The sequence below is a fragment of the Rhodnius prolixus genome, unplaced genomic scaffold (genome assembly GCF_049639745.1).
Source record: "Rhodnius prolixus isolate KJV_2025 unplaced genomic scaffold, Rpr scaffold_17, whole genome shotgun sequence".
In the NCBI taxonomy this organism is placed as follows: domain Eukaryota; kingdom Metazoa; phylum Arthropoda; class Insecta; order Hemiptera; family Reduviidae; genus Rhodnius; species Rhodnius prolixus.
Window position 1 is genome coordinate 3,040,956 of NW_027411626.1, and position 20,000 is coordinate 3,060,955.

At 34.1% G+C, this 20,000-nt stretch overlaps 1 protein-coding gene across 6 annotated transcripts in view; it reads right to left on the reverse strand.

The window, feature by feature from the left end:
• Window positions 1-20,000, reverse strand: part of Alk (Anaplastic lymphoma kinase) — a 46,848-nt gene that overhangs the window by 17,246 nt on the left and 9,602 nt on the right. For 4 of the 6 annotated variants that reach the window (XR_012461543.1, XR_012461542.1, XR_012461541.1 and 1 more), the window contains 10 exons: window positions 5,859-6,069; window positions 4,337-4,467; window positions 4,112-4,237; window positions 3,579-3,734; window positions 2,601-2,734; window positions 2,313-2,479; window positions 1,587-1,681; window positions 1,420-1,476; window positions 1,285-1,332; window positions 1,007-1,166 (listed from right to left, as the gene is read on the reverse strand). Coding sequence is in view for 1 of the 6 variants with exons in the window: in XM_074138885.1 (XP_073994986.1) it covers window positions 1,007-1,166; window positions 1,285-1,332; window positions 1,420-1,476; window positions 1,587-1,681; window positions 2,313-2,479; window positions 2,601-2,734; window positions 3,579-3,734; window positions 4,112-4,237; window positions 4,337-4,467; window positions 5,859-6,069 (1,285 nt within the window). In the remaining 5 variants the exon portion in view is untranslated. Of the gene's footprint in view, window positions 1-1,006; window positions 1,167-1,284; window positions 1,333-1,419; window positions 1,477-1,586; window positions 1,682-2,312; window positions 2,480-2,600; window positions 2,735-3,578; window positions 3,735-4,111; window positions 4,238-4,336; window positions 4,468-4,581; window positions 4,660-5,858; window positions 6,070-11,791; window positions 11,944-20,000 lie in introns of those variants that run through there. The other 2 variants (XR_012461544.1, XR_012461545.1) reach the window with 2 other exon arrangements.

The window sequence follows — 20,000 nt, forward strand, 5'->3', positions numbered from 1 at the left end:
AGTAATTTTCCAAAAAATAAAATATCAGAAATATATAAAATCCATTGAGTGTGGTATTTCCGGTAGTTTTACAATTTTTGTACGAATTTGGAATTTAATCAAGACATTTAAACGCTCTTTATAAAATAAAATACGCAGCATATTATACTAATATGGTAATTTAGAGGGCGCCATGGTAGCCGAGCGGTTAGAGGCGAGACCTGTGTTGTGGAGGTACTAGGTTCGATTCCCGTCTCTAGGCCTTGAATTTTTATCTAATGGTTAATAAAAGAAATTTGTAGTAAAGTATTGTTTGCTAGATCGCCTCCGTCCACGACACCTAATTTGGCAGTTGGACGTAAAGCCAGCCTGAAAAAATAGGCAATTACTTTACTTTACTGGTACTTTAGAGGGAAGAATAGCCATGGGTTCCAGTTGGGTCAACGAATCGCCTACAATTCACGTTATTAAGTCTCGATTCTGAATGGTCAATTCTTGACTGCCACTTATTTCTAATAAAAATGTAACCTAATATTTTTTTTTTAAAATAATTTTTCGCCTGTTGGCATTTGATAAATAATCAGAATATACAATTAGAAAAAAGTATCAAACATACTGCAAAAAATGAGATTTTTCTTATAATAATTTCTGTTTTACGTTTCTAATGCAAACGAAAATACAAAAAAAAAAAAAAAATAAGGAATATTGATTATTTTTAAGAAAAAAATTATATAAATAATTACAATCGAGCATTTTGATAAGTTATAAAACTGCCATTTCCTAAGTTTAATTGCCTACAGCTGCCAATCATGAAAATTAACTGGTTTAAGGTACCTATCAAGTTGAACTTTTGGGCATTTCGAGGTTTGTTAAAAAATCAATGAAAATAAATCAACAACTCGAGAATTGTAGTAAGACAAAATGGTGTTACGTGTTTTACATATTTTTTTTTAATGACTTCCAATAACTCAGAAATTTATTAAAACATTCCATTTTACACCATCTTTTATAATTTAAGCCAACTAACGTGTAATAACCCTCTTCAGGTACAGTCCACTTTTGGATACCAGCCAATAGCTTTTCAGTAAGCACGGTCACATTGGTGTCCGTATTATTGTAGGCGGCCAAACAATTCTCCTGAGTAGGACCATGTCTTCCGGTAGAGCCACACGGCGTGAACAGGTAATCTGAAATCAGTGGAATTACCTCTTCTCAATTTTACAAAAGCTTTTTTCTATACCATTAAGTGCGGAAATTAAAAATGATTAGATTTTTAAATTACTATCTAATTTTGGATCTACTTACACGTGGAGTTGACGAAGTCCACGTGTGTAACAGGAGACGGGACAGGCTCTGCAACATTATTAGATAATAATTCATTAAAACGATAATAACAGGAATAAAAAACACAAATAAATACTTAGAAGAGAATAAACTAACCAAAAGTCTGGAAACCAGATTGATAATCATAGCCATTCAGATGTTCAGCGGGAACGCCTAAAAAGAGAAAATATAGTTTTAAGGCTTCAATACCTAAATAATAAGATTTTATTTGGTCTGTTAAGTGATAATCAAAGAAAACTTCGATAATCGCAAAAATTACTCACCAATACCAAAACATTTTGGACTGATAGATATATCGTCAATAGCTGTATCTCCCCTAGAAGAATAACCTTTTCGAGCTTCAAACTGTAAGTAATATCTACAAAAGATAAAGAAAATACATAAATATGAAGAATTATTTGCAATACCAAAAAAAAGGAAAAAAAGCAAATAAAAATTTTTATAACTTTGCAAACTAACACTGTTATAATTCACAATATCGAATCTCGCAGTAATAAAAATTAAATCGATTACAATACTTAAGCAACTTAAGAAGACTGAAGATACTAGCGTTTTAAATAATCTGTAGTTAAAATTTAATGCTCAGATTTTAATCAAAATTTTACACTAACACAAACAATGTCTGTGTCTATACTTGAGCTAAATAATAAGATTGTGGAAAAACAAAAACAAACGTTTTATAACTTTGCAAAAAATAATTCACGATATCGAATCTCGCAATAATAAAAATTATATCGAAAATGATATCAATACTGGGGGTTTTAGATATGAAGGTAAAATTTTGATACAATGCTGTTGACGCATGAAATGACGCTATTAAATGCTGAACCTATTACTTTAAAAATCCTTGAGTATTAAAATATGCTTTATGTCGTTTTTCCGAATCACTCGCTTATGGAATTTTTGTTTTGATTAAATAGTGTGTTACTGTTCAACATAATAGCAGTGGAATTCAGAAAAATAAAATTAATAATCACAAATTCTCTTACTGGTTAGTAATATTGGGCAGCGTTATAACTTGTCTAAGCCATTTATTTCCTTTGTCGCCATAACTCCACCATAGTTTTGTTGAAATATTTGTAATTCTTTGTAGTTCCACTAGGAACAGACCTAACGACCCGCTGTGTGGTCCATACTTGTGATAATAGAATGTTATCTGAAAATAATTAAAACAGAAAAATATTTTTATCCTTAGCTTAAAAAAGTTATCAGTTAAATAAAGTTAAAAATTAATTCTACTTAATAAATTTGTTAAAAAACAAATATAATAAACTTACAAAACAGGAATTATGGTATGGCGAAGAAGAATTTGAATGATATCTTGGTGGCGGATTGATGATAGGACTTTCTAAAACTGAAGCGGTGCCCATGTCTACCTGTTTGCCGGACATGTCCACGTAGACATACATTCCTAGAAATTATTTAGAGTATAAATACCAGCTGACAATGCAAATGTAGTGAGAGACTGCAAACACTAGTGAAATACTACTCTACTACTACCTCTGATGGTGGACGACAATTCGAAACCCGGTTATGGATACAAGAACGATGAATAAAATAAACGATATATTTTTTTTGTTTGTCTATACCACAGCAGTTGTAGATTTCTAGTTAAGCATAATGATCTGTGTTTGTCTAATGACTAAAATATAAATTCTCGTAACACTGATGCGGCCAAAGAACATTAACAAGTTGCAATTTTAGCTTCTTTTTTTCTTTTTTTTTTTAATCAATGCTACTTGATGTTTTTACTGTTCATTATTTTTGGTGACTGAATCATAGTTTCAATAGGATGAAAAAATAATGCCAGTTTCAGTTAGTATAAACTTTATTATGTCGAAGATGGACCTAGGCCTAGTCCCTAGGTCTATCTTCAGGGCTAATTTACGATGTACTGTTTTACATCATTAGTCCATGAGCAGACAAGACAGAAGACACACCAACCCTTTAATGATGTAAAAATATTACATTTTAAATTAGCCCAGAAGATGACCTAGTCCTTAGGTCGAAAGCTCCTGCATAATAAAGTTTATCAAGACTGAAACTGGCATTAATTTTTCATCCTATTGATGTTTTTAGTTATTTGCTATTTTATTTCCTTCCTATAAAAAAAAAAACGTTCCTAGCAAAATTGCTAGGATTAGACTAATTATTATAGGTAATAATACGCGAACCAATCTTTGGCACACTTGCTACAGATTGCCGCTTCTCACCTACTCGTAGTACATAATTCTTGTTAAATTATTCCAACTGACCTGTTGCATTCTGGTAGGTGTGATCGTAGCTAGGCCCTGTGGACGAGGTCGCCGTCGAGCCGTTGTTTAAAGTCCAATTGAGCACGTTTCCTAGACGATTATGCCAGCCACACCAACCTTCCTCAAATGTACACCTTGCAAATGCTTGTACTTTAACTAGACGAATGAAAATAGTTTTGGTTATTAATTTGAACTGGTTAAATTAATTAAAATTTTGGGATTTTCTGTGTGGAGTAAAGTGGAGTAGTTCTTTTTTTATTTCCAAAAAGTTTAACGTTCTTAAATAAGGATCTTCAGGGAATCTGTTAAAAATTAAAGTGTAATAGCGCTGTCCATATTAGGGTTCTCCCTAGGATGAACTTTGTAGGTGACAACTACTTTAAAAATTTGTGCCGAAGGACCACAGATAATGGTGAATGATGGCTTTCTAGATAGTTTGAAAGCTGAGCTTTAAAAATGCAAGATGAGAGGTTATTTGAGAATATATTACTTTACAACTTGTCAATAAGTAATGAATTAAATTTTCCACTTACAACAATCTTGATGTTCATCTTCGCTATTAGCACAGTCTTTATTAATGTTACACACTCGGCTTGCATCTATGCAAACATTATCTGAACACTGAAATTGAGACGGCATGCAAACATTCTGCGGTGGGTCTGCAAGAGTTAATAACCGGATGTATATGTACATAGAGAATTAAATGAAAAAAAATGTTTTCGACTTCAATTAACTATTTATTTATTTTTCTAACTTACCAGGGAAACAATTCTTCAACTTTATGTTATCTAACGCAATATGTGAAGGGTACACATTACTAGGAACTACTTCTAGAATGATGTTAAACTCTTGGGTTATCGGACCAACAGAGAATGTGTAATTCTTCCAACTGTAATTACAAAAATAAAATCAATATTGATGAGAAAATAGCTGCTACGCCAACTAAATAACCTAAGAGAAAGATCATATTGGCAAAACAAAAAAATTATATTTTTACACTCACTCTCACGACTTTTGTAACCACATTTATTGGAGTGGTCCTACATACCTACCGAACACTAGCTCTAGAAACCCTGCAAAAGCAACCTCCCTTAAAGTTAGCGCGGGAAGAAGGGTGTAATTGGCGCCATGTAATAAAGTTTTGAGAAAATTAATTTCAGGCCACTTCTAAGGGGTTAGGTTAGGTTAGGTTAATTACGCTTCCCTCTGAAGAATTCTCATTACTTGAAAACAAGAAATGTTTTGGTATTATTCCGTAATACTTTTTACTAGTAAACAAAGTAAAGTAATGCCTATTTTTCCGTACGAGCTTTAATATCCAAATTAGGTGTCGTAGGCGGTGGCGACTAAACAAACATACTTTACTACAAAATTTCTTGAATTAGATAAAATTCAAGGCCTAGACTGGGAATTGTACCCAAGTATCACAATAACATCTTAGCATTGCGGACCAGGCCTCTAACCGCTCGGCTACCGTGGCGCCTACAACCTTGTTCACACTAAGTTCTCTATTTCATTCCATAACTTGATTTTGCCAAAAATCCAAAGATATATGTATACATTTTACGCAAATGAAGTTATTTTTTTCGTAGTCGTAGAATTCTGTTTTTACTACAGCATAGATATTGTAACAGCTTGAAGAGATTATGTTTATTTTTTGTACAGAAACCATTTCTCATTAAGAATTTTTATCCCTAATGAAGAAGTAATTGATTTATTTCTCCTAAAACAATCTGGGTGCGCTATTGCCTATAATGATACTCTCAGTAAAAAGGAAGTCATGTCATATGAAGCAGCCGGGCCCTAGTCTAGCATCTCTAGGCTTGGCGATGACATTTCAACGGCCGCCCTTTTCACACAACGAGTTCTCACTCTTCTGTGTCCCTTTCCCTAGTGTTATTTCGACCTACTTTACTTCTGCATGCCTCTGCAAAAGCAATAATGTCTCCATCACGGCTATTTTAAAGATAATCAGGGATACACCCTCACAGGAGTTCTTCTTACTATAGATCTCAGGGTTCCACTTCTCACATTCTCCCACGATTCCCCTTAATCGAATAGTTCTGGAAAACATTTCTCAAGTAAAATTGAAGGCCATCGCTATTGCAATAGATAGAAAGTTTTAAGTATGTAAATCGTTGGAGCCATCTTTGAGAAAATCTCAAAGGTCAAAGGGGCTGACCCATTCAGTTGATCGTAAAATTTTCGTCCATCTTTGAATTACACACACACACACACACACACATATATATATATATATATACATATACGTAGACTTACGTATTATCATCATTGCCGGGCTGTTCAGAAGCGACCCATTGAGTGTGGTTCATAGCGTCAATAACTACTCGGAATTTACCTTTAGTCATGTTGGACATATGTAACCACAAGGAGAGTTTACACATCTCACCCGTGCGTACATATTTGGGCGACCATACGTGTAATTCATTTGGTCCGCCCGCATACTTCGACAGCAGGTACAGGAAGTGACCTGCAACATTTTAGATATTTTAGTTTACTAAAATTAAAAAGTAGATTAAAAAAAAAAGTTACTCTTGGAAAACTACATAAGTCCATAAGTTCCATGAACAAAACAAAAATAATTGAAAAAACCTGGTGGGAAGCCCAACACGAGTTTTTCTTACAGCTTTTCTGCATGTTTAAGAGGCAGATTTTCTTGAAACACCAAACTTTGGAGTCATGCTCACTTCTTACCCAACATTGTTCGCTCAGAGAAGAGTGTTGAGAAGTGCCTACCAGTGTTCGAACCTTCTGGACAAGGAACTAGGAGTTTAGGAATTCGTGCGGCCAATGTCGATAAAAAAAGGACGAGGAGATTTGTCTGGATGTAGTTTGAGCTTGAGCCAAGGAATTGGGATAGATTGCATCCTATCAATATGCAAAATGAGGTAAATTCAGGGAAGCGTGCTGAATGGATTAGTTCGGCAACCAAGAGGATACTGTGGTCTTTGTTGTGGGTTTGAACTGTACGGAGCGTTGATAATATGGCGAAGGATTGGATTCTCAGGTTGAAAGAAGCGCTTTGCAGATTCTCTTAGTATTGTTTTTAATCATAAGATTCCACCTAAATGAAACCTTACAGGAAAGCCTATCTCAAACCCCTCCCCAACAATTGCTCTAAAACGTAATGTAAAGTATGTAATGAGTATATGATTTAGGAGGCGTTTACGAGAATTTGGACAATCCATTGAGTAAAGAGGTTTGCTTCCGGTTGAGTTTTATTCAAACTCGATTTTAGCGCTCTTTACTGCTGTAAAATAAACTGATTACTAAATCGTAGCATTATTTTTGACTAAGTGTAAACCATTGTTTTGTAGTTCGTACAGAACAGCAGTGTGAATAAAACAAAACAATGAGCACATCGATAAAGAGAAGTTGGGAAGGGAAAAAATAATTCCAGGTAATATTCGATTAAGGTCCAACTACCAATCAGGTGTCGTTGACGGACACTACTGACGCGATATTAAATCTAATTGAATTTCAGACCTCGTGAGCTTAAACAACAGTTATTAAAAAATATTATCTAATTATAAGTTAGGATTAAGACAGAGTATTAAATTGGACAGAAAAGGAGCGTTCTCACAGGATATCCTGGAAATTTATTATTTACTCAGAAACATACACAAAAAGTAAATAATATCAATTTTCTGATGTACTGTGTTACAATACAGTATAAGCTTAATTGTTGTTAAGGAAAAGAAAATTGGGTTTCTTGATTCGATTTAAAAGAAGTACAAGGAAGCGAGGTGAAGTGGCGCGCAGGGAGGATACCAAAGGGCAAGGAGGAAAGTGAGGCAACTCATACCTTATGAGGGAATACGCCATTGTCGGCAACTGGCCGGTCGGCAGCGGTGAGGGTAGGTGGAGAGTTCCCTGGGACCTGTTCGGGAACGACTTGCGCACATCCAGACATCGATCCAGGCCTGTGCACACTACCGTCACACTACGCCGGGATGTCGGTCTCCCATTTCATCCAGCATCCCACTAAAATCGTATGCCAGAGAGGCCAGCTCTGCACTTTTTAGCACGACCTTCTCCTGCACTCTCTCACTTGAACGAGAACGCATAAGAATGATCTCCATCCACTCCCGCCACTAGGGAAGCGAAAGAAAAGTCAGGATTCCTAAGAAGTCGCACACCAGCCTTAGACAGACTTTATGGTAACAGACCGCCTTGGTATCCGAGAAGATGACCTGTCAGGAATGAATCAATCCTTCGACATGTAAACTCATCAAAAAGAACAAATGATGCGACTAGTTCCTGCATCATCTTACAATCTTGTAAGATTGCCGAAATGCCCATTCTTGAGGATCGCTTTAATAGTTAGCCTAAAGTTTTTGAGGACTTTAAAGTAATTCTAATAAAGCCAGTAGACATACTTTTTGCAATACAGCTTCTGTATCTCAGAGACACATTCCATAATCCTTAGGTCAAACAAATTACAACCAGCACTGCTTTGATATCTGTAACTTCTTAACTATGCCTCCAAACAAATCCCAATACTCTTGCAGCATCCTTTCTGAAAATCTCCTCAATATGAGGAGCTAAAAGTAAGGTTCCCTTAGAAGTCTTTCACAATATAAATTCTATCCAAAGATTGGTCAGCAATTGAGTAGTTAATTGTGATTGTAATTATTTTGGGATGGGGCGGAAAAAATAACATGGCATTTAACTTCACGACACTATCAACCTGGATTCCTGAATAGCATTCCAAAACTGATAACCACTTTAGGCAGTCTGACAAGAAGAAAAATTAATTTTTTAAAAAAAAATCCAAATTATCGGCGAATAGAAGCACTTCAGTTGAAGAAGAGCCATGGTAAGACTGCTGAAGAACTCCCGTAACCGGAACTAACCGTCAGAGATGCTCAGAGCCCAGACTCTTTCTACTCATCATGATCGAATGCGATCAATGAAGATAGTCACCGAGCCACCACAACTATCTTCCATATCTTCTTCATCGGAAGAGCAAGAGTTTAGTGTCTTACCTCAGCAATGTACACACAAATCACTCTCACAAACATATTATTCAACTGAGAACTTTTATTTTTAATAATTCTCTCTTAAATTAGATTTTAAAACATTTACTTCTAATTCCAAGTCTTTCAAAGCTTGAACTCCGACACTGGTAAGTGATTGTAGGCCTGATTTCCGCTCTCCATATTTTCTGAAATCTTTTAAGTATTTTAAAATTTTTTTCAGGCTTTCAAAGCAAATACTGTTCTGGATATAAGCGCTAACCTTTCCCCACCCACCCTTTTAACCTTTAACCTTATAATGTGCTCCCGTTCTAAGGGCTCATTAATGACGTTAAGGAGGGTCAAAATAATAAGGTCATGTTTCCTTTGTCCTGGTTATCATTAATCCTCAGGGTGTAATTATTAGGACTGGGATATCCAGCAACATTAGCAGGATAACTTTCAGTAAATTTATTATCTGAGATAATACGGCCACCATAATTGTAGTTCACATGCGTTAAATCGGATCGTTTGCGAAGTATCAGATTCGTGAAGTTATTAATAGTTCACATGAGAGATCTAAGCCGACTGTTAACTACCATAACAAGTGATAACCCCCCTCAAAAGTGTGAACTTTCTTGCACTACTATTCTCAAGGGTCTAATACTCAAATTTTCCTTAACTTCCTACAATTTTAAGCCATTTTTAATATTCACCAACATTTTAAAGTTTGTTACAGAATATTACGCTGGAATGTAACTTTACAGGAAAGATTACGCCTACCCCTACCCAAGATCTGATCTGAAAGAATTTTACTAGAAACATGTGTAAGAATATAAATATGAATCTATGTAACGTGTATAAAACGTTGGCAGAAAAGGCCACTGGGTCATTTTCGAGAAAGTAAACAATCTATTGATTGACAACAGCTGTTTCCGGTAGAAGAGTTTTCTCGAAACTCGATTTTCGTAACATGCAGCCGACCGCCAAGAGGCAGGGCCATAAATCTCAGAAAATGATTCTTAAGAAGAAATCTACGTACCCTCTTTCCTTAATCGCTTTTTTGGGGAATAACGTCTCAAGTAATAGTTATAGAACATCAAGTTTAAAAAAAAATGGAGTCCTTTTAAAAAAAAAATCTAAACAAATGCTAAAAAATCAATTCAATATTTCCCAGCATCATGATCCTATTCAAATTTAGTGAGATTTATAGTACTGCCAACTCTTAACAAGTCGATCTTACGATTAGTCTCAGTGTTGCCTTCTACTAAACACTGCGCAACAAATTATCGTACATTATTCAATTGGCGCATATTAAGATGGACATATTGTACATTGCCACGGTTTAACTGAGTAAAATATCACTTCACTGTTTGCCCTTGCGGAGATTTTATGGGATAGCAAACTCACACCAACATTTTTAGTAAAACCATGTTTTTTCTCGTGACTCATGGACGTATATTTTTAACGTCAAATAAATGAATGTAAACTTATGTGGTGGTTAGAAGTTACAATAGATGCAGGTATGTGTCTGTAATGTACCTACGAAGCATACATAGGTACAGAAAGCCTAAGAGCTATTGAAGAGCTTGGTGCAAAAAGGAGTATCTACAGTTTTTTTAAAATTTTGAGTAGGGACAAAAAACTAAATATGCTTTATGATGTATTCCTTATGTTGTGTCTGCTGTAAGGATTAGTTAATATATTGTGATGGGGTCATTTGGGGCTCAATTTGAACTTTCTAGGGCATTTTTTTTAAGCTTGCTATAAGCAAAAGTTATTTTGCAGCTAACTCTTTTTAGCACCAAAATCATAATTTTCAGTAAAAAACTTGAGTACATATTAAGTACTTTAGTCAACAGATTTCTTGTTTTTGAGCTTTTAAGTGGCATTTTGTGTCTTGTCGAAGCGAATGTTAGATATGTATATTATTATGTCTGTCAAAAAGAAAAATAATATCTACCTAATATAAACATTAGATAAACCTAATAATTTTTTTTTCCAAGGAATGTAAAAGAAAGTTATCTGCAGTAGAAAACTCATTTTTGCTCCAAATCTAACCTACGCTAGAGAATAAGTAATAATAAACGAGTCTGCATAAAGACTCGTTTATGCATCAAAAGATGTAGAATTGAACATACAATAGGGGGACGCCACTAAACACATTTTCTGAAAAAAATGTAGATAACTCCTTTTTGCACCAAGCTCTTCTATTGTCGAAAAGGTGAATAATTTTTTGGGTAAATTTAGGTTTTTTCCAGAAGAGAAATTCCACGAAAATACCTTAATTCCAAATTTTCCTAGAAAAATGCTTTAATTTTTTTTTTTAGTAAGGTGGGGTGCTTCCGATTTAGTAAATTGACCAAAACCTTATTATGACGTCTTCTGCTAGTACTTTTACGTAATTTCAAATTTCTCTTTTATTTTTTAATCACGGTGGATAATAAACCACTTTTTCGTACTCAAAGAAATTCAAAAAAAGACATTTCAAAGTGAAAATTTGAACTCGTAAATCTGTGCGTTTACAATAACTTCTCTTACTATTGTGGAAGAAAAGAACGTAAAGATTGTAACTTCAGTTAAAATTCATAAAATATGAGTGTTTAAGGAAACATAACACTTCTCTCATAACCTCATTAACATGCCTGGGGAAAACGTTCAATTGAAGTTGTGATAGATCTAACATAGATTATGCCCAACTTCAAACAAAAATCGTTAAAATACCTTACAGAAGTACAGGAAATTAAAAAAAAATAAAAAAAACACAAAACGTTCTCTATAGACATACGACATCCAGTGGACTGACATTCTTCCAAACACGGAACTTTGATCAGATATTTCATTTCACAAATAAACGGATTTTGGAACCGCACAGTATCCAGAAACAGCACTTCAGAAGAGAGCTTTATATCTTCTTATGAAGCCAGCCGAGAAAAGCTAGCAGTTTCAAAGAGAAATATAATTTCTAAGTTTCAATAAAATTTACTAATGGGAATTTGAGAAAGAGGAAGTCAATGCAGGTGTTCACGTCAAATTTTTAAAAAAAGTTAAAGAAAATCTGACGAAAGATTAACTTTAATCCGTCCAGTGCTTTAATCAACTCAATCTCTCTTAAATTAATTATTTTACCCAAATTAATACTACTCATAATTGCTTGTTCAAATAAATGGAATTAGTAGTGAGTAGGAAATACATTGTGTAGGCGTAATATGAAATTATTATTAAATTACTCACTTCAAGAAAGTAACCATCACTAATTAGATTACAAGATATCCAGTTTAATTATTTTTCATTGTAATTTTTTCATTATATCTTCCTTCACAGAGCAAACATTTATTGAAACTCAAAGCGCTAAGAATCAGGATTTACGTAGCCTTCTTTTACAATTAACCCTTCACAAATTTAGTGATGGGCTATTTGAGCGGACTCGTTCCATTGGAACGAGTCCGATGGTGGAACGAGTTGATTCAAATCCCTATTTTAAAAAAAAGTGATTCCGCCCCGCCCCAAAAAAATTAAAATGAAAATGAGACAGCAGAGGTTTTGGAACGATTAAACATAAGAACAAATGTCACGTAATTTATTAAAATATATCATTAACAGTTAGCTTTTCCAGTTAATAACAAAACTATATTTCTTTTACACACATTAAGTACTATCCCTAATTTCCAGTTGCTCTGATAAATATAAAATTAACAACGTAACACAAATATTAACCCAAAAATAGGCTAGTCAATTATAAATTAAAGCAATTTTGTCATTATCTAGCTTGACCACTGGAAGACTGGAGTTAACTTGCTTCAAGAGGATTCAATAGAGAAACGGAAATGGGTAGGAAAGTATTCCATAAAAATTCTAACCCTTCAAACAAAATTATAATTACTCACAATATTTATCTAATAAGAATTGAATATCAAGCTTTTAAAATATTATCTTATTGTTTTACAAAAAGAAAAAGCTGTGTGCTTAATCTTTAACTAAGCGCTGGACACTCTTACTCTTATCTTCATTGGCGTAAGTTTAAACGTGTACATGTCCGCATGACGGTCAAAGTAAAACTGAGCCAAAATGTAGTATTACCTAATTGGTTTACTTACTGTAGTATCCCTCCCACTCTATCACCTATTTCACAAACATTCATCAATTGGAAATATTTTGTAGTTAAATATTCGTTTCATTTGAATACAAAAAACATAATAACGCTTTCTTAAGATGATTTTAATTTTTAAATTTTGTTTTTGTTCATTACTCTTATAAAATACGAAGAATTTCAAATAAAATATAATACACAAACACAAAATGATCTAGTATGCAGGTGGAGTCAGTCGTGGTTGCCATGGTAATGGAACCGTTAAACGACTCCGGCCCAACTCTAGCATTTTCATTGGTTAAATCCACTGGAGTTGGTGGAGTCGAATCCGGAGTGATTTAAATCCTTTTGAAACCGGACTCGTTCCACTTTTTCGTTCACTGATTCTAGCCAATAGAAATTGCTGGAGCTGGAACCGGAGTCGTTTAACGGTTCCGTTACCATGGTAACGACGACTGACTCCACCTGCATACTAAATCATTCTGTGTTTGTATATTATATTTTATTTGAAATTCTTCGTATTTTATAAGAGTAATAAACAAAAATAAATTTTAAAAATTAAAATCATCTTAAGAATCTGCTTAGAATAAATAGAATAATATTTTGCTAAAAAATATTTCCAATCGCCGAATGTTTGTGAAATAGGTAATAAGAGTGGGAGGGAGTCTGTAGTAAGTACGCTCTTTAGGTAATATAATTTTTTTGTCTCTAGATATGTAGCTATAGCAATAAGGGCCATTTCAATTTCATCTTTCGTGCTGATAACAATATTTCATGTGTGTCTGTCTTCTGATGATAAGCAGATAAGGGTGTTTTCCAGTGGTAAATCTTAATTAAGTTGAAGAGCATGTGCTTTGTTGATTTCTAAAATATTTTCAAAGACTAATATTTTCCTAAATTAAATAATTATTTCATTTTTATCTTTTGTTTTTCTTTATTGAATATTTGAAAATATTTTAAAAGCAAAATATTTAATAAATTAGTTTAATTTTTTTACTTTTTTATTTATTTTATTTTATTTATTTATTTATTTTTGCCCATCAACTACGGGGTTATTATCGCCTTTTTTACTATTGTTTCTTATTTTTTAAATTTAATATTTTATTAATTTTTAGTAAATTAATTTCAGACAAATGCCAAAACGCAGTGAAATTTGGAATCACTTTAATTCTATTGATTCTGTCAAAGCTAAATGCCGGTATTGCCACGAAATCGTTAGCTTTACAAGTGGCTCTACTAGTAATTTGTTCAGACATATGAAGAGAAAACATCCTATATCATTCAATAAAAGAAAGAATACAGAGCAAAGCACTGAAGAGATCCCTGTTAAGAAATCTCATTTAACTTCTATAGACACTCAAAATTTAAGCTCGCTTCCCTCTACTAGTTTAGCTTCCATCCATTCAGAAGTTGCAGATGTCGCTCCTCTCTCTTCATCTGCCCATAAGGCTCCGGTAATTCAAAAATCCTTGACTGACTTTGTAGAAGTAATCAAACCTTTGCACCCCAGTAAGTCCAAGGAAATTGATGAACAATTGCTCAAAATGATAGTAAAAGAATATCATCCTTTTAGTATTGTTGAAGATCAAGAGTTCAGAAAATTAATTAAATTGCTTTGCCCCAGTTATAATGTACCTTCACGAAAGTATATATCCAACAGTTTACTCCCAATGATTTATAAGCGGGAAGAATCAAAATTAAAAAGTAGATTCAACGAAGTAAATGCCGTTTGTTTAACAACTGATTGTTGGACATTGGTGAATAATGAAAGCTTTATTGCTATAACTGCCCACTACATAGACCAAAACACAAATTTACAAACACATTTATTGAAGTGTACTAGTTACTCTGAACGACATACAGCGAATAACTTGGCCTCACACCTGCAATCCACGGTCCAAGAATGGGAACTCACCAATAAAGTAACTGCCGTTGTTACTGATAATGGTGCAAATATTGTTTCGGCAGTAAAGCAGTGCAATTGGAGGCATATTTCTTGTTTTGCCCATTCAATGAATTTAGTTGTCCATTCGGGAATCGCAGAAATTCGCGTAACGACCGACAAAATTAAAGCTTTAGTAGAATATTTTAAAAGAAGTTCTCATTCTCTGACCAAGCTACATAATACACAAACACAGATGGGTTTCCCAAAATTAAAATTAAAACAAGACGTCCCCACTCGTTGGAACTCCACATTTATAATGTTTGATCGCGTTTTAAAAACCAAACAGCCATTGATCGCGACCATAGCTTTATTAAATCTACAGGGTGAACATAATATAACAACAATCGATTGGGAAATATTAGAGAGCGCGGTTCAGTTATTGCAGATATTTAATGAAATTACGGACGAAGTAAGTTCGGAAAATTATATAACAATTTCTAAAATTATTATATTCTCGCGCTTTATGACCGATCACGTTTCAAAATTTTTGCACACAAATTACAGACCTGAAATACAATCAATGGCTCGAGTAATTTGCGCTAATATTTCAAATCGGTTTTCCAATTTAGAATCGGTAGAAATTATAGGTCAATCGATGATTTTAGATCCGCGATTTAAAAACGAAGGTTTTTCGAGCGACATTAAATTCCGGAAAATGTACCATTCTCTTGCCACTAAATTATCATTTATTCAAATTCCGAAAGCTTCGTTATCTACCGATGTTCCATCATCCACAACTTCTACTTCTAGTCTTTGGCGGGAATTCGATGCAAAAATTAAAACGTTAAACGCGAAACAGACCCCAGTATCTGCCAGTATAATTGAATTAGACAAATATTTGGCAGAACCTTTTTTAAATAGAGAAGCCAATCCGTTAGATTGGTGGAGAGAGAGGAAAGACTTATATCCCAGATTGTATGACGTTGTTTTGAAAAGATTATGCATTCCAGCCACTTCAGTTCCTTGCGAAAGGATTTTCTCTAAAGCTGGACAAATATTAGTTGACAGACGCAATAGATTAAAGTCGAGCAATGTTTCTATGATATTATTTCTGAATAAAAATTTACATTAATTAATTTCTTAAGTTCTAAGTAGCTTTAAACTTTAATCCTTCTCTAGTCTGTGATAATGCTGTGATAAAAATTATTCATTTTGTTTTGTATTGGGATATATATATATATATAGACGGCTTAGTTTTATTCATTATTAAATATTTAGTAATATAATTTCATTTCGTTAATCTTTCTTAGTTTATGTTCATTGTTATATTTTAATTTGTTTGCATGTACATATTTTAAGGTCCAACTAACATCATTGATACCTTTAACAACCTTATTTCCTTCCCATTTCATTTCCCCTCCTGGCAGGGTAACTTCAACCTCCCAGTGGTCCTGCTGGATATTAACAAAACTGCTTTGTTTTAAATCTTGTTCTTGTGTAAAGCTAATTTTATTTGATGTTGTCAATAACAATTAGATATTATATATCTTTTAAAACTGTTGCAAATTACATGTAGTTTTGTTATTAACTGATGAAGTTAAGTACTAATAAAATATTTAATAAATTGCATGATATTTGCACGAAAGCATAGGATAGGTACGGCAACTGGAATCGATGAACGAGTTTTTGGAATCGATTCCGACCCTGGAGTTGATTCAAATCCAATGATTCCACAGGCGGACTCGTATAGCCCATCACTACACAAATTTAGTGACCAGCAATGCCAACTACCGAAACAGAAATTATCGTAATCTGAAATTCAGCCAATTTCTTCCATTATTAATTTCTTCAAATTTAGAAATTCAATTCCACATTTGATTCTTATCAATACTGGTAGTAAGTAACACAGGGCAATAAAAAGAAATTAGAGGAAAGCCTAATCACCCTTCTCTCTCCCAAGGAAATAAAATCAAATTTTCCTGGGAAAATCTTTCAAATAAACCTTTTAGATGTACTTTTATGTAAACTAAGTTTAAAGAAAATCAAGTTTGAGCCGTTTTCGAGGAAATATTGAAAAACTGAAAACTTTATTTGGTAAAATGGTTAAACTTTTGTAACGCAGGGGCTACCTCTTGTGAACATATAACAACTGCTTATCGATAGTAACAAAAACAATCGTGTGTGGAAGGTTATAAGAAATATAATAGAGTCCCGCTATAACCAGTGAATGCTTTTATTACGTTGCAGTGTTCTTGATAAATAAGTGGAATAACACATTTTAAAGTATCATTATTAAGCTATTATTGATAGCATATTCATTTCATAGACTGTTTTATTTAAACACCACCTCATCAGTGGTGAACCTGACGTGTGATACGCGAGCTCGTGATTTTGACTTTTTAATTCTTAATTTTTTTTTTACTTTTAATTAATTTTTTATCAAAACTTTATTTTTTATCATCTGGTAAGCCCGAAACATCAAATTTAAACTGTGATTTTTGTTTTTTGAGATACGTTGTGTAAATGTAAACACGAATAAACCAATTAAAATAAAAAAAAAACCTTTTTTTTGTCTGCACGGACATCTATACGGATATTTCCGATGGAAACGATCAAAATCGATAATCCATAAGATGAGAATTGTTCCTCTTACACAGAAGAGTGAGTAAAAATTGATTAATCCGAATGAGGATTTCATAAGTTTGTGGAAACCTTAATATTGTGAAAGCTATTTATAATCGATTATCTTCCCACCTCGATCTGCCCCCCACCGTGTCATCATATACGCACTATTTATTCCATATAGGTAATGTGGGCCAGAAATACTGCCTATAAATATAAAGCATCTTTCTCTGAAAAAAAAAAAAATAATAAAACTGAATAAAAATAAAACGTGAATTGTGAGATAACCTCCTAAAGTTTATTTTTGGTACGATTAAGGTTAGAAAGGTTTCCGGGTCACAATATGGAACAGATTAAACAGAATGTTGACAGCATTTGCGTTATGTAACTGTGACTAGCACAACTTATGTGGATCAACGAGAGCAAAATTAGGGGTTTTTCGTTTTTATTTATTTTTTCCTGAAGGTTTTTAAATAAAAGTAAGAATTACGAGTCTAGTCACAAGTGCGTGATGTTAATCTCTCATTACTATCCTCAAGAATAAACTACGAAAACGATACTTTAAAGGAAAAGCCTAATAAAACCCCTTTCTTAGAAGAATCCTTAGTTGTAGTTTTCTTTCGTTTCCCAGTTATGGTGGATACAAGCAACACACACTCGCAAGTTGTAAAAAACATTTCCCGTGTACCATCAAAAATGTTCTTGTTACATCTACTACGACAATCAAGAAAATGAATAGTTTGGCTAGAAAAAGTGACTCTGTACAGCTTCAGTTAAATAGGAAATTAATCAAAACTGAAGTTTACCGCTAAATATGTATGTACTTATATCAAAATTATAGCATTTATTGAATTTCTAATTGAATTTTGATAATATTTCCAAGCAACTCCATAGAAGTATAAACTCGTTTATTTATATTCTTTGGCTGAGACCACAGGAAGGTAACCTGAATGAAATTGGGTTAAGGGAATACAAAACGGAGCGCTCCATCTCCTGAAGATCTCTCACTTTAACTAAATTTCCTGTCTTATCACTAGGCAACTTTGTATTTCCGGAGTCTGAAGACGACACTTCCCCACTGTATCCACCCACGGAAGATCTAATAGAACCTTCTTCCTCTAATCAATTGGTGACGTCCTATCTGTCTCTCAGTAGTAAAAGAGGAATGTTTTACTACTTCTCTGACTCTACTATAAACAGAGGTACGGTAATCGGAGCTGATTTGTGATTTTTGGAGATTATACTTGAATTACAGACTTACATCCATCATCAGGGGCAGTTTAAATAGTTTGGTATAGAGAATTTCGTTTAAAGAAGTAATAATAAGGTTGTATCTTGGTCCCCGCAAATGTGTACAGTCAACTCACTTATTCTGTCCACGCTGTAAATAAAACTATAGTTATAAATAAATGTAATCAAGGATATATTTAAATTTAGAACCAAAAGAATCATATTCCACTGAACGTTTTCTATGACCCCGTTTATTTTTAACTTTACACCGGATTTCAAGTCAACTATCGTCCTTTTTTTTCTGGCCGGAAAGTCAAACTCTCACGACTTCATTTTACTGCAACTAAATAATTTAGCCAATGTTACTGCGAACAAAGTGATCCGTCTATTGCAGCGGTTCCCAATCTTTTTTCATTAGTGTACCCCTTTACCTGATTGTTTCCTTAGTGAGTTCCCCTAACATCTGTTAATAAATACTCGTATTCTTGATTTTACGTATTGTAACTTTAAATTAACAGCGCCTCAGGCCTTTGATCGGGTCTGGCACTCGGGCTTACTGCACAACTTAAAAATCATCTTCCTTTCACCTACTACTTGATCTTAAAATCTTATTTAACCGATCGGTACTGCCGCGTTCGTCAAGGGCAGGCCCTCTCGTCCTTTATACCCATAAAAGCTGGAAGCATACCCCTCAAGAAAGCATACTGGGCCCTTTCCTTTTTTTAATATACACTGCTGACTTACCTCTTTCCCAAAATACAACAGTTTCAACATTCGCTGACGATACTGCTATACTTTCATCTCACTCCGATCCGGTGCAAGCCACTCAGAATATTCAAACTCACTTAAAGCTTCTCGAAACCTGGTTCCGGAAAATGGAAAATTAAAATTAATGAACAAAAGTCAGTACACATTACGTTTACTTTAAGAAAATCTGCGAGTCAACCAGTTCAACTGAACGGTGTAACGATTCCTCCAGCTGACGTAGTACGATACTTAGGACTGTACATTGACAAGAGACTCACCTGGAACCCACATACTCGACTGAAACGACAAGACGTGAACAGACGCTACAAGCTACTTAGTAGACTACTTGACCGCAGATCCAAACTCGACGTGAATCACAAACTGACAATTTACAAGACACTGTATATGGTGGGGCTCAACCAAACCCTCTAACTCCAAACGCCTACAGACATTACAATCTAAAATCCTACAAAAAATCCTTAATGCTCCATACTACATTTCTAACCTTACCGTACACACTGACCTACACATCCCTTTTGTCACTGACCTAATAAAGTCTCGCTACCGCAACTTTCACAGCCTCCTAGCTCTCTCAATCCTAATCCTCTTGTCCAACAACTCTCCTCTCCTCACCTTCACGACAATCCTCCTCGTCGCTTGAAGCGGAAGAGGCCTAGAGATCTGTTGTGATTAAATCATTGTGAAAGAGTTTCACCAGTGGGTGATTGCTCTAACCATGTCATTCATTACAAGAGAACTGAACCAGTAAGATCAAATTTACTTGATGCAACAATTGTTGCAGTTGTAAATATGCAAATAAAGTGGAAAAAAAAAATTAACAGTAAAACAATCTGAATATAATGTGTCTT